The sequence below is a fragment of the Mastacembelus armatus genome, chromosome 17, assembly GCF_900324485.2.
Source record: "Mastacembelus armatus chromosome 17, fMasArm1.2, whole genome shotgun sequence".
Classification (NCBI taxonomy): Eukaryota; Metazoa; Chordata; class Actinopteri; order Synbranchiformes; family Mastacembelidae; genus Mastacembelus; species Mastacembelus armatus.
Window position 1 is genome coordinate 6,352,436 of NC_046649.1, and position 12,514 is coordinate 6,364,949.

At 41.2% G+C, this 12,514-nt stretch overlaps 1 protein-coding gene and 1 long non-coding RNA gene across 3 annotated transcripts in view; both read right to left on the reverse strand.

Moving 5' to 3' along the window:
* slc6a9 (solute carrier family 6 member 9) overlaps nucleotides 1–12,514 on the reverse strand; it is a 70,615-nt gene that overhangs the window by 33,283 nt on the left and 24,818 nt on the right. The window contains exon 1 of one of the 2 annotated variants that reach the window (XM_026312713.1): nucleotides 11,937–12,170. The exons of the other annotated variant lie outside the window; for it this stretch is intronic. Within the exon in view, the coding sequence (XP_026168498.1) occupies nucleotides 11,937–11,978 (42 nt within the window). The 5' untranslated portion in view covers nucleotides 11,979–12,170. Of the gene's footprint in view, nucleotides 1–11,936; nucleotides 12,171–12,514 lie in introns of those variants that run through there. 2 annotated transcript variants of the gene reach the window in all.
* Nucleotides 9,222–10,340, reverse strand: LOC113133804 (uncharacterized). The gene is made up of 2 exons (XR_003296018.1): nucleotides 10,084–10,340; nucleotides 9,222–9,563 (listed from the first exon to the last, which is right to left on the reverse strand). It is a non-coding gene; the product is annotated as an uncharacterized LOC113133804 (long non-coding RNA).

The following is a 12,514-nucleotide window of genomic DNA, read 5'->3' on the forward strand; positions in this document are numbered from 1 at the left end:
ATTGGGTATGGCTGTCAAGTGATGCGCGAGACTGGCCTGCGGAACCTCGCAAGCTGTTCACCTGCATGCATCTAACCCCCCACTCACCCACGCACACACAGTCGAGACACACCAACACACACACATATTCCAGCTTGCACAAGAGCATCGGCATCCAATATGGCCAGCAGTGTGAGCAAATGGTGTGTGAATACTGAGCTCAAATTGCAACAGTTCCACAGTATCAGCTGTGCAGCTGAAACTGTTTTTTTTTTTAATGTTTTGTTGACTGTACAGAGAGGTTGGTCATTAATGCACTAATGATAAGCTGAGAATTTAATCAGCAACTATCAAAAATACGCAACATTTTCCAAAATGTGAGGACTTGCTGAAATTCTTACTAACCCAAATGTAGTTGAGTTTTGGACTGATGGTCAGACAAATATGAAGACATCACTGTGCTATAAACTGGATGATGCACAATCATCATTTTTACAGCAAAACAGTCTGTGATCCTGAAGAACAAATTCAACCTTCCACAGCAAGTGTGATGTTCTGGCTATGCTGTGGCTGCTGGAGTCGATCTGCTACCCACTTATGTGCTGAGCCTATTTTTGTCAGACAGTGTCTTTGAAGTGTGAACTTCACTTGTAAATTTAGATAAATGCCTGTTAATGACACTTACTTGAATTTTAATACACAATTTCATTTACTTACTTTTTTTTTCTTAATAATTATTGAGGGTGACAAATAAATAGAAGGAAAAAAACAAGAGAGATATGATGCTGCTAGAGCCCATCCAAATTACCTACATGCAACAATGTAATTTTTCTCATTTACATATTTTGCTGTTACTGTTGTTAGATGTCAAAACTGGTGTGAAATGTGATCATAGCTCATAAATAGACTGCTGTCTTAGTCCAGGAAAAACAGAACAATTAAATTCAAGCCATTTACACAAGACAAGGCCACTGACGCTCAGAAGACAAGTTATGCTTAAATTGAAATCACAAATTATTACTCCAGTACATGAATTATTAAATTCTGCACACAAATACTTTTGCTTCCACAACATTTTCAGGACTCTCTGTTTATATGATGCAGTATTCAGGTCACAATTTGTTTAATTTTGCATGGTAATAATAAAGTCAAAATGTCAGGAATAAATTTGAAATGTCAAGAATGAAGTCGACTTCTTTGGTCCATCAAATCAAGTTTGGAGAGCGACTGACAGCCATGTAGCTTCCCTGCCAAAGTGTTGCCTATATCCCTAGATTGTAAAGCAGGACCCACCAGTTTGTCAGATACCACCTAAGCTGAGTGAATTATTAAATGCTGCAAACAAATGTACCAGTTTAATTGGACATCTACAAAACCACTTTATATTGGGCATTTTCCCAATATAATAGGAAAATGCCCAGTATGCCAGATTACCAGTCCAATTCTAGCAAAGGTGAAGTATAGGCTGGTAACTTCAAGGTTAACTTTAATGGAATAGGACTTGTGTTAAAGTTTCAGCTAAATTTAAGTGAAGAATACAGATGCACCACTTCCGAAACTCACCTTAACACTATAAGGATGTAGGACTTTCTCTTTGGGCAGATTATTTGCAGCATGTAAAAGGTGACACCCACTTTGGTGAGTTATTCAAATTTTACTGTATGTGCTTTATTGTTCTTTGTTTCATTATCTCCAACACAAACATATATCATCGGTTTTGCTCCATCTTTTGTTTGTCCTTGTTTGCCCACATTGTTTAAGCCCTCTTCACTTGAGGCAGCATCTAACAATTATCATCTCTGCGGAGTTGCCCTCAATCCTCAAACTGCAAGTGTGCTGCTTCAACAAGAGTGTGCAAACACTGGCACACGCACACACACGCACACACACGCAGCCCTGACAAGCATTATCAGCCCCCCCCCCCCCCCCCTTCTCATTTTTCCTTGCTAACACAGTGAGCATGCTGCCTCAACGAGCCTCATCATCAGCTCTTTTCTCCCCTGGTTTTTGCTTCCTACAAATCCATGACAAAGCTGATGAATAAGCCTCATCAGCCTTTTCTCCTCGCTTAAACTTCTTCATCTTTTGAAAATTTGTACCAGTGCACTGCACGTTTAGTACACAGGTTAGAAATGATTTAGGTTATTTTCTGCACATCACACATAATATATTTAGATTTTCTTTTAAAGCAATAGTTCTTTCTGATATACAGATTGTTACGAACACAGATATACTAATGTGTGTTCTCATTCTGAAGCAATGCTAGTTGCGTAGGCTTTAAGTGTTTGAAAAGCAAAAACTGACTTCAATGATTAATTCTATCTGATGGTTATTTCCAAGTTTCTATGCCAATTTCTAAGCTGTGGTCTGTAAGCTAAGTAGATATGGAAAATTGTAATTATTATAATCAAATGAAAAAAGAACTAGTACATGAGCACATAGTGCCTGCAATATCATCAGTATTGCAGTTTTACCAAGTGTTATGTATTTGTAAATATATACTGGTTTCAGAAATGTGGATATTCTCAAATCCCAGTTTTCAGAAACCTGAAGAAACTCGTCCAGAGTGACATGTCAACACCTAATCAAAGTTTATGATCACTGTCTGTTCTAACTACACAAGTCCTCAATTCACTCCACATTTCAGACTATAAATTTAGGAGAATACACACATTATTGCTGATAATGCAACCACAGGGGGGCACAATCCAGTGTCTTCATGTGCCGGTCCCAAGTCGGGGTAAATGCAGAGGGTTGTGTCAGGGAGGGCATCCGACGTAAAATTTAAGCCAAATCAAACTTCCATACCAGATTGGTTGCGGCCCGGGTTAACAACGACCACCACTGGTGCTGTTGACTTACAGGGTGCCAGTGGAAATTGGACTACTGTTGGTCAAAGAAGGAGAGGAGGAAGACGTGTTCATGGGCAAAGAGAGAAGAGGAAGGGCAGGAGTGTAGGACTTAGTAGGGACTTTGAATGTAGGACTTTGTCAGGGAAAACTAGAGAGTTGGCTGATATGATGGAGAGAAGAAAAGTGGATATTTTGTGCATTCAGGAGACCTGGTAACAAGGCCTATAGATTAGGAGCAGGGTTCAAGGTGTTTTATCATGGTGTGGATGGAAAGAGGAATGGAGTAGGAGTTATCCTGAAGGAGGATTTTGCTAGGAATGTTCTGGAGGTGAAGAGAGTGTCAGATAGGGTGATGAGTCTGAAGCTGAAAGTTGAAGGTGTGATGTTGAATGTTGTCAGTGGTTATGCCCCACAGGTAGGATGTGAGTTAGAAGAGAAGGAGAAATTCTGGAGGGAGCTGGATGAGGTGATTCAGGGTATCCCTGGTGGTGAGAGAGTGGTGATTGGGGCAGACTTCAATGGACATGTTGGTGATGGAAGCAGGCTACGAGAAAGTGATGGGTAAGTTTGGTATGCAGGACAGTTATGTAGAAGGACAGAGGGTGGTAGACTTCGCCACCCCGGTAGACAGCATAGGAGTTGTTGGTGGTTGGTGGTGTTTAGGATGACTCTGGTGGTGAGGAAGATGAAGAGGACAAAGGCAGAGCAGAGGGTGGTGGAAGTTGAAAAAGGAAGAGTGTTGTGTGGCTTTCAGGGAGGACCTGAACCAGGCTCTGAGCAGTCAGGAGGTACTTCCAGATGACTGGACAGCTACAGCTAAAGTGATCAGGGAGACAGGTAGGAAGGTACTTGATGTGTCATCTGGAAAGAGGAAAACAGATAAGTAGACTTGGTGGTGGAATGAGGAAGATCAGGAGTGTGTTAAGAGGAAAATATTAGCTAAGAAGAAGTGGGACACTGAAAGGACACAAGAGGTTAGACAGGAGTACAGGGAGATGCAGCATAAGGTGAAGGTAGAGGTGGCAAAGGCCAAACAAAGGGCATATGAGGATTTGTATGATAGGTTGGACTCTAAGGAGGGAGAGGTGGATTTGTACAGGTTGGCAAGGCAGAGAGACAGAGATGGGAAGGATGTGCAGCAGGTTAAGGTGATCAAGGACAGGGATGGAAATGTGTTGACAGGTGCCACAAGTGTGATGGAAAGATGGAAGGAATACTTTGAAGAGTTGATGAATGAGGAAAATGTCAGAGAGCACAGAGTAGAAGAGGTGACTGTGGAGCAGGAAGTAGCAAAGATCAGTAAGGATGAAGTGAGGAAGGCGTTGAAGAGGATGAAGAATGGAAAGGCAGTTGGTCCGGAAACATACCTGTGGAGGTATGGAAGTGTTTAGGAGAGGTGGCAGTAGAGTTTTTGACTGGGCTACTTAACAAGATCTTGGAGAGTGAGAGGATGCCTGAGGAATGGAGGAGAAGTGTACTGGTGCCCATTTTTAAGAACAAGGGAGGCGTGTAGAGTTGTGGAAACTACAGAGAAATAAAGCTGATGAGTCACACAATGAAGTTATGGGAAAGAGTAGTGGAGGCTAGCCTGAGGTCAGAAGTGAGCATTTGTGAGCAGCAGTATGGTTTCATGCCAAGAAAGAGAACCACAGATGCAATATTTGCTTTGAGAATGCTGATGGAGAAGAAAAAAGCGTATGACAGGGTGCCGAGAGAGGAGCTGTGGTTTTGTATGAGGAAGTCTGGAGTGGCAGAGAAGTATGGTCGAGTGGTGCAGGACATGCATGAGAGCTGTAAGACAGTGGTGAGGTGTGCTGTAGGGGTGACAGAGGAGTTCAAGGTGGAGGTGGGAATGCACCAAGGATCGGCTTTCTCCGTGGACTATGATGTTTGCAGATGGCATTGTCATCTGTAGTGAGAGCAGGGAGCAGGTGGAGGAAAATCTAGTGAGGTGGACATTTGCTCTGGAAAGGAGAGGAATGAAGGTTAGCCGAAGTAAAACAGAGTACATGTGTGTAAATGAGAGGGACTCAAGTGGAACGGTGAGGTAACAGGGAGCAGAGGTGAGGAAGGTGATTTAAGTACCTAGGGTCAACAGTCCAGAGCAACGGAGAGTGTGGAAAAGAAGTGAAGAGACGTGTGCAAGCAGGTTGGAACAGGTGGAGGAAAGTGTCAGGTGTGATGTGTGACAAAAGAGTGTCAGCAAGAATGAAAGGAAAGGTGGACAAGACAGTGGTGAGACCAGCCATGTTGTCTGATTTAGAGACAGTGGCACTGAGAAAAAGACAGGAGGCAGAGCTGGAGGTAGCAGAGCTGAAGATGTTGAGGTTCTCTCTGGGAGTGACGAGGATGGATAGGATCAGGAATGAGGACATCAGAGGGACAGCTCATGTTAGATGTTTTGGAGAAAAAGCCAGGGAAGCCAGATTGAGATGGTTTGGACATGTTCAGAGGAGGGACAGTGAATACATTGGTAAAAGGAGGTTAGAGCTGCCAGGAAGGAGGCCTAGAGGAAGACCAAAGAGGAGGTTCTTGGATGTAGTGAAGGAGGACATGAGGATAGTTGGTGTGGGTGAGGAGGATACAGAGGATAGGGTTAAATGGAGGCAGATGATTCACTGTGGCGACCCCTGAAGGGAGCAGCCGAAAGGAAAAGAAGAAGACACACATTATTGCTGATCCCTCTCATCTTGCATTTAAAATAAAGAAGACCTTTCAAGGTGAGTTGTTGATAGAGCTAAGAACAAGCAACAGAAACCAGTGGTTTAACCCTTAGATACTAAGCTAACCTTACTGGTGCAGCTTCATGGACTCAAATAAAAATTTGTATAATTTGAGAATTATGCAAGATGAAGTACTAGGTTACAGTGCAAAACAAAAATATCATATCTCATTTTAATTAAAGAATATCTTGACTATATGGGTATGGTACACGGTGGTGCAGTTAAAGGTCAAGGGGTGTCAATACAACTTAGCACTACAGTATATTTGTGGAAATACCTCACACGGACACAAAAAGTCCTGAAGTCTTTTATCCTGAAGTCAGGACCATAAAAGCCTTCTCTGGAACCCCTGCACCTCATAACGGTATATAGCTTCTATTCACATCAATCCTAATACCAGTGGCCCAAAGCATCAGGTTGGAAAATGCAATACTATGCCACTGAAAACATTCAGGCAGTTCACCTTTGCCATGACCTCAAGATTCTTCAGTGAGGTGTTTTTGCCTGTGGACAGTAACACTATAGCTTGGCTACTACCCACTGTGCCGCCCCTTTAAATAGTCTAAAACTGATAATAGCAGCTCCATGCTCACTGGGTTTAAATCATTTATGACTAACCACTTTGTCACGTGTTGTTATTTTTGTTTTGACAGCTATGAATCCTGGCATTCCCACTACTTTATGCTCACAAAAAAGATAGGAATGACAAGAAATGATCACAAAACCTGAAAAATGACAGTTCTTAGATGGATGTGACTAGATAACATCCATTCATTGCAATAAGATCTGAAGGTTAGACCTCTTTAACCCCAGCCAGACTGCCTCTTTTCTCCTTGTCTCCAGCAGCTGTCATTTTTAGTGATCCCATGGTGCGAAACACATTCTGAAGAAGTGATCCCAGTTTCTTATTTTCCTTTAACTACTTTGCTGCTCTGAGCTACATATAGAGTTCATCACAGATACAATTTGCAATATACATGTTCAGTTAAAACAAAATGATCTGTTTTATAAAGTCCAAAAATGATAAAAAACTGAATCGTTCCATAAAAAGCCATGTAAATGTGCTTATATTAACTAATATACAGAAAAATGGTGTTATTCTCATTTCATCTGATTGTGTTGACATACGCATTGAAAATGGACTTGTGAGATCCAGTGGTGAAGGACCGCATAGCTTTCTCTGGGCATCACCGAATCACTTCTCATCGAACTCTGTAAGAAAGTAAGTAACTGCTATGACTGCAAATGAACTGCAATGGGGAAATGTTTTGAATTTACTGTAGCTCTGATTTGTGCCACCACTGGCTTGTTCTACACAGAAGCAGTGATAAACATGAAATGATACAAACTAATAGTCAAAACATTAATCTAATGAACTGTCAAATTGTCCAAGATATTCCTGTATTAAGAAACTGTTCACATAGGACTTTCATTGACGAGAAGCAATTCTTCACAACCCTCACCCCAATCCTAACCTCATTAATGTTGGCAAAAGCTACAGTTAGGTTCTTCAGTTATCACCATTCATTTGCATATTTGCGTCTACTTATGCACAGTCAGAAACATTTCCCTCCAGTCTTTTATCGCTCTCCTCAGCCGACAAGCTCTGGTCAGCTTGTCAACCACCTGGTCAGCCATTAATTAATACCTACCCTCCTTTTGCACACCCAAATTAAACTAGCTGTTGTACTTACATTTTAAGTGTTATATTGATGAGCTTGGTATCATTGGAAAGGAAACACTTTCTAGTTTATTGTGACTCTTCAAATTTGGCTGAGGATTTTTGGTAATACATCTGGAAACACAGTTTCTACAGCTTCACGCCCACAGGTTGGCCTGGGGTAGGTAAACAAATCAGTCAAGCTTGCTACTACCCATCCACCCGTCCATGGATATAGTATACCCAGTTTACTGTCTATTGTGTGAGGCAGATGAGATCCCAGAAGCTTAGGGTTAGGAAAGTCATAGGGAGACTAGGAGATGGACAAGGAGCGTGCACACAGACATGCACGTACGCATGCAAGCACACACACACACACACACACACACATATATTTATTTTCTTATATATCTACTGCTGCCTTTCTTTCCTCTTTTTTTATTGCCTTGCTTGCTTGGTGCCACTTTGCACTTCTGCTCCATAAACTGCAACACCTGCTCCCACTTTGTGTGCAAGTGTGTGGTGTGAGCCCCTGATGGCATCCTACACTAGATGGAATGTACTGCACTGTATATTAGCAGCTACAATAACATAAATAAAACCGTGACAGCCTGCAGGGCAGACAGGCTAAATATGTCTATGTAAAATCATGTTGGAGGCATTAACAAAAAAGGTAGGTGTTGGAGTGACAGCACTCAGGCAGAATGCATCTACAGTGGAACAAATTGTACTTTTCTACAAAACAGGCCTCATTACCTCCTTGGCAAGGCAATATGTGATCCAGAAATCTGCTTACATACAAAGCAATATTTTGGGTCCATCTGTTAAAGCTATTTGTTATCTTTGAATATTTCAGACTAAGTAGTGATCTGCTGAGATTCACAAACAAGAAAACATAGTTCACTGTTGCACTGTTATAATACATACAACTTACATCAAATATCTGGACTGTAAAATGAATGAATCACTGAAGAATTTGCTGAAACTAGATGATGTTAAAGGAGTGACAGTGCAATCATAGCTATTGCCTGGATATAGAAATGGTATCCAATCTCATCCTTCTTTGCAGTAAAATGATGTCAAAGCCAATCCCCTTCATTCCCTTAGCAATTACCCGATCCTTCGGAACTCCTTATTACTGCAATTATTAGTCAAGCATGGTTTGAAGTTAACCATGGCTTTAGACTATTGTTGCAACACAGTGAGGCTGGTCTACTGCTGAGAGGACGGATGTGATCCAGCAGAAATCAAGGAACAGGTCTTTGATCAGAGCTGCACTTTTCAGAAAAACTACCTCTGAAATTTTGGCTGATTTTCACCACAGGACAAGTATTTGTGGATGGTGATAGAGATCATGGAAATGCTTCAATGGAGGTAATGCTGGGGTGCTGAAGATAGCAAGGGTCTACGAGGCGCCCACTTGTGGAACTCATTTTAGATTAATAAAATAATCAAAGTATTTGTGTGTAATTTTAATCTTTCAAATTATATAATTTATATACATTTATAGTTATTATTATTATTTCTAGATTTGTCGAACTACACTTGCAAAATGTGACATTCTTACTTTAAACTATTCTTGGCTAAGGGATGCTAAACAGCTGCTACAGTACATCACAAGGTTTCCATGAGCTTGTCACTATTCAAGTATGTCTGTCATGACTACTCAGAGATACTTAGTGATAAACAGTAGAAAAAATATGAATGTGAAATGTAACGTACAACAATTAGCATTTTGGTAGTACTTGGTAACACTTGTGTCACTCACTCATATAAGAATGTTACTCTTAGCACTAAATCTGTGTGTTGTCAGACTGGGCGCACAGTCCTGAAGAGGAAAAAAGTTGAATCCAGCTCAACTCTTTATGCAATGCAGTATTCTGGATATGTGGTCCGTTGGCAAATCACATACATGCAAGACGGCACACCTAGTGGATTATTTTGTTACACACATTACACACACACACCTCAAGGTTGTAATAACAAAAGACACAACATTTGCCACTGTGAGTGTTTCAAGTGCTCTGTTTTAATGTTTAAAAAGGTTAAATAGTGTTTCCTTGACTCAATGATAAAATGAAACAGCATACCCCAAAGAATACAGCACCTTCAAAAACGTCTGAGTGAAAACAACCTTAGTACTAAGACAAGACAGGGTTGTACCATTTAGGGATTTTATTCCCCTTTCGTGGTCTTGGTTTGACTTTTAACAGAGAGGAAGATGTATGCATAAGAAGATAGAGCTTGCAAGTGCTCAGCTTCGTTAGTCTTCATCAAGTCTGCATGAGTCACAACTGCGGGATTTCACCTGAACATCCTAATTACCACTTCAACACCTCTATGGAAATGCTGCAAGAAACAAACAGTTAAAACTGCTGAACTGTAATTTAAACACAATCACGACAAGGCAGTTAAAGACAATATAGCAATCTATCATAAGACCTGAGAAGCCCTGGCAAAACAGCTTATATTATGTTTATGACATTAAATTATAGCATATTGAGATCTGTAACAACAACATTATGTAACCATATGTAAACATATTTTTACACCTTATAGGAACTCATTATCCATTTTGTCACAACCTGGAGGAATGAATATACACATTTAATGGTTTGAAATGATTCTATAGCTCAATTAAGATTTACAAAGTAATCATACGCTTTCCACTGGTACTGAGATCGGTATCAACTGATGACAGTGCTGAATGCATTGTGCTTTTCCCATGGCAGAGCTTTGATGATGCATTTCTATTCAAACAAAACAACTTCATGCACAATACCAATATGCTCTTTTCCTCTTAGTGGACACAGCTACATATATAACCCCTCTTCCTTCCTTTAGCAGTAAAGCAAGATGCAAACTGTACCTTAAAGTTCAAAATATTCCAGCTGGCATGCATAGATAACATATACTATGTCTGTAAATTCCTCCTCCATAGGTGACTGAAGGGACCATTTAAGGGTGCAACCTGTTTGTGTTTGATAAGGTTTAACTGCTGAATTTTTAGATAAACAAAACACACCCACAAACTACAATTCCAACAACACTAATAAGTAAATGTGTGGAGCACAACAACTTCTGCCATGTTCATGGCAGAAAACTGCAGTCAGTTTTTGTACTGAAGTGAAGATTTCATTCGACATTTACAACAGATTTCATTGATTAGTTAAAGATAATGTACCAAAACTTGTATCCATACGCACAGGGAGCCACTGCTTGTAATTATGTAGTCTACACAATTAAAACTATAAATACGGCCACTCCTGTCAGCCAAACTACTGGGAGAAATATGTGTGGGCATGTTACCAAATCTAAGTGACCCAAAATAAGAGGATTAACTGCTGTAGAGTTGTATATTATGAATGGGTTTGTATAATTGTTCTGATTCTACACAGACACACACATTATTTTTCTAATAATAATAATTACTTGCAAAGATATTTACATTGACTTACTCATTTCCTGGAGACCTATCCTAACCTCGTTCATAACTATTAACCCTAACCCTAACATCACGTCAACTCGTCAACCAAAACAAATGACCTTCTAGTCCTCACAAAAAAGACAAGTCCCCATATGGTGAGTGGGCTCTCAGTTGTGGTACTGTGTAAGCGGTACTGCTGCATGCATGTACACATTTTCACAATAAGAAGCTCTAAAATATCTTCAACCTTCCACCCACAACAACCTTCCATTCCTGAATACTGTGTGAGCAGTTTGAGCATCTGACGTCTCGGTGTGTGTGTGTGTGTAAAACTCTGGATTTGCCTACAGAGCTGTAGCAAGCTGACTCAGCCTCGACAGTACCAGTCGGAAACAGGAGACAAAAACTTGACTAACAATTTAAGCCGACAGCAAGGTTGTATATGCATCTGCACACACATGCACGCACACACGTGCACTTTTTTGTCTATACCGTGATAGAAATAACTCTACATCTTAAACAGTTCAGCAGATTTACAGTAATTATTTCAAAGTGACTCAAAGTTAAAAAAAGAAAGCTGAGCGAAGAATGTATGTGACGAACGTGCGATTAAAGGAGCTTGTGGGGGTGGGATGGGGATGGTGGGCATAAATATCGGTCTTTTCTGGACACTTCTGTTTTTCTACTCTGTCACTCTCTTTCACACACACGGCAGACCAGCCCACTTCCTTACCAACCACATCTCTCACAGTGCTGCCCGGACTTCCCACTGCAATTACTTATAAAAACTTTTCAGGGCCACCACACGTGGTTGGGTTTTTAAAGAGCTGCGTCCCCCTCCTCACGTGGTGCGGGGGGTATTGAGTCGTCACAGACCCCCTGAATGATCACCGAAAAATAAGGCGGCACAGACAATAGCTCGTCTTGATGAATTCAATTCTTTCAGGACCCTGTACCGTTGTCCAGGCAGCTCCGGGCAAAACAATCGTTGCTTTGATAGTCCAAGAAACACACACTCAATCAGTTGCTCTTAGAAACTCCTTCTAACTACTTCCGAATTAGGATCTAAAGATGATATACATCTGCCCGGAACTTGGGAAATGTTCGGTTGTCTTATTCCTTGAAGTCTCCTTTGATAGTCTTCTAACAAGATATGCCCTGCAGCATAAGCTGGTGTGTGGCACAACTAGTAAAGAAGAAACAACAGCATGTTTCCTCTACAACTAAAAAATAAATAAATAAATACATAAATAAATAAACAACAACAGGAAAACAATATGACAGAGTGAACTGACCTGATCTGCAGAGGAAGCAGCAATGGTGTTCGAATCGGACATGATTTAATGCTGTGACCCAGTGGTGCTTCTCTGCTGGCCACTGTTGGCTCCTTCATTCACACCTTGCCTTTCAGTTCCGCAGCGAAAGAAGGGGGAGAAAACACAGTATACCCTCCCTTTTGCCCTGGCTTGATTAATGCCTGAATTACTTTCACCTCATTTCATCTGATGGAGCTCTGCTTCCTCTCCGCCTCTCTTGCTCATTCGGCATGGTAGCCCACTCTCTCTCCCCTCTCTCTCTCCCCCTCCCTTCCTTCTGTGCCTCCCCTCCATCCCTCCCTCTTTTGCACTCTTACTTTTTACTCTCCCCTCCCGCTCTTTCTCCTCTCACTCTTTTACTTTCTCTTTCTGCGTCTTTCTGTCGTATTTCACCATTTTGGGAATATGCACCCACCCTCCTTCTCCTCAGTAGTCAACCTTCCCCTTTTTCCCCAACTCCCACCACCTCCACAAAAAAAGACACAGACCTCTACCTCCACAATGAATGGTTCGTTGTCATTCCAGCACCTAGGCTGAATACAGAGCAAGTAAGCAGG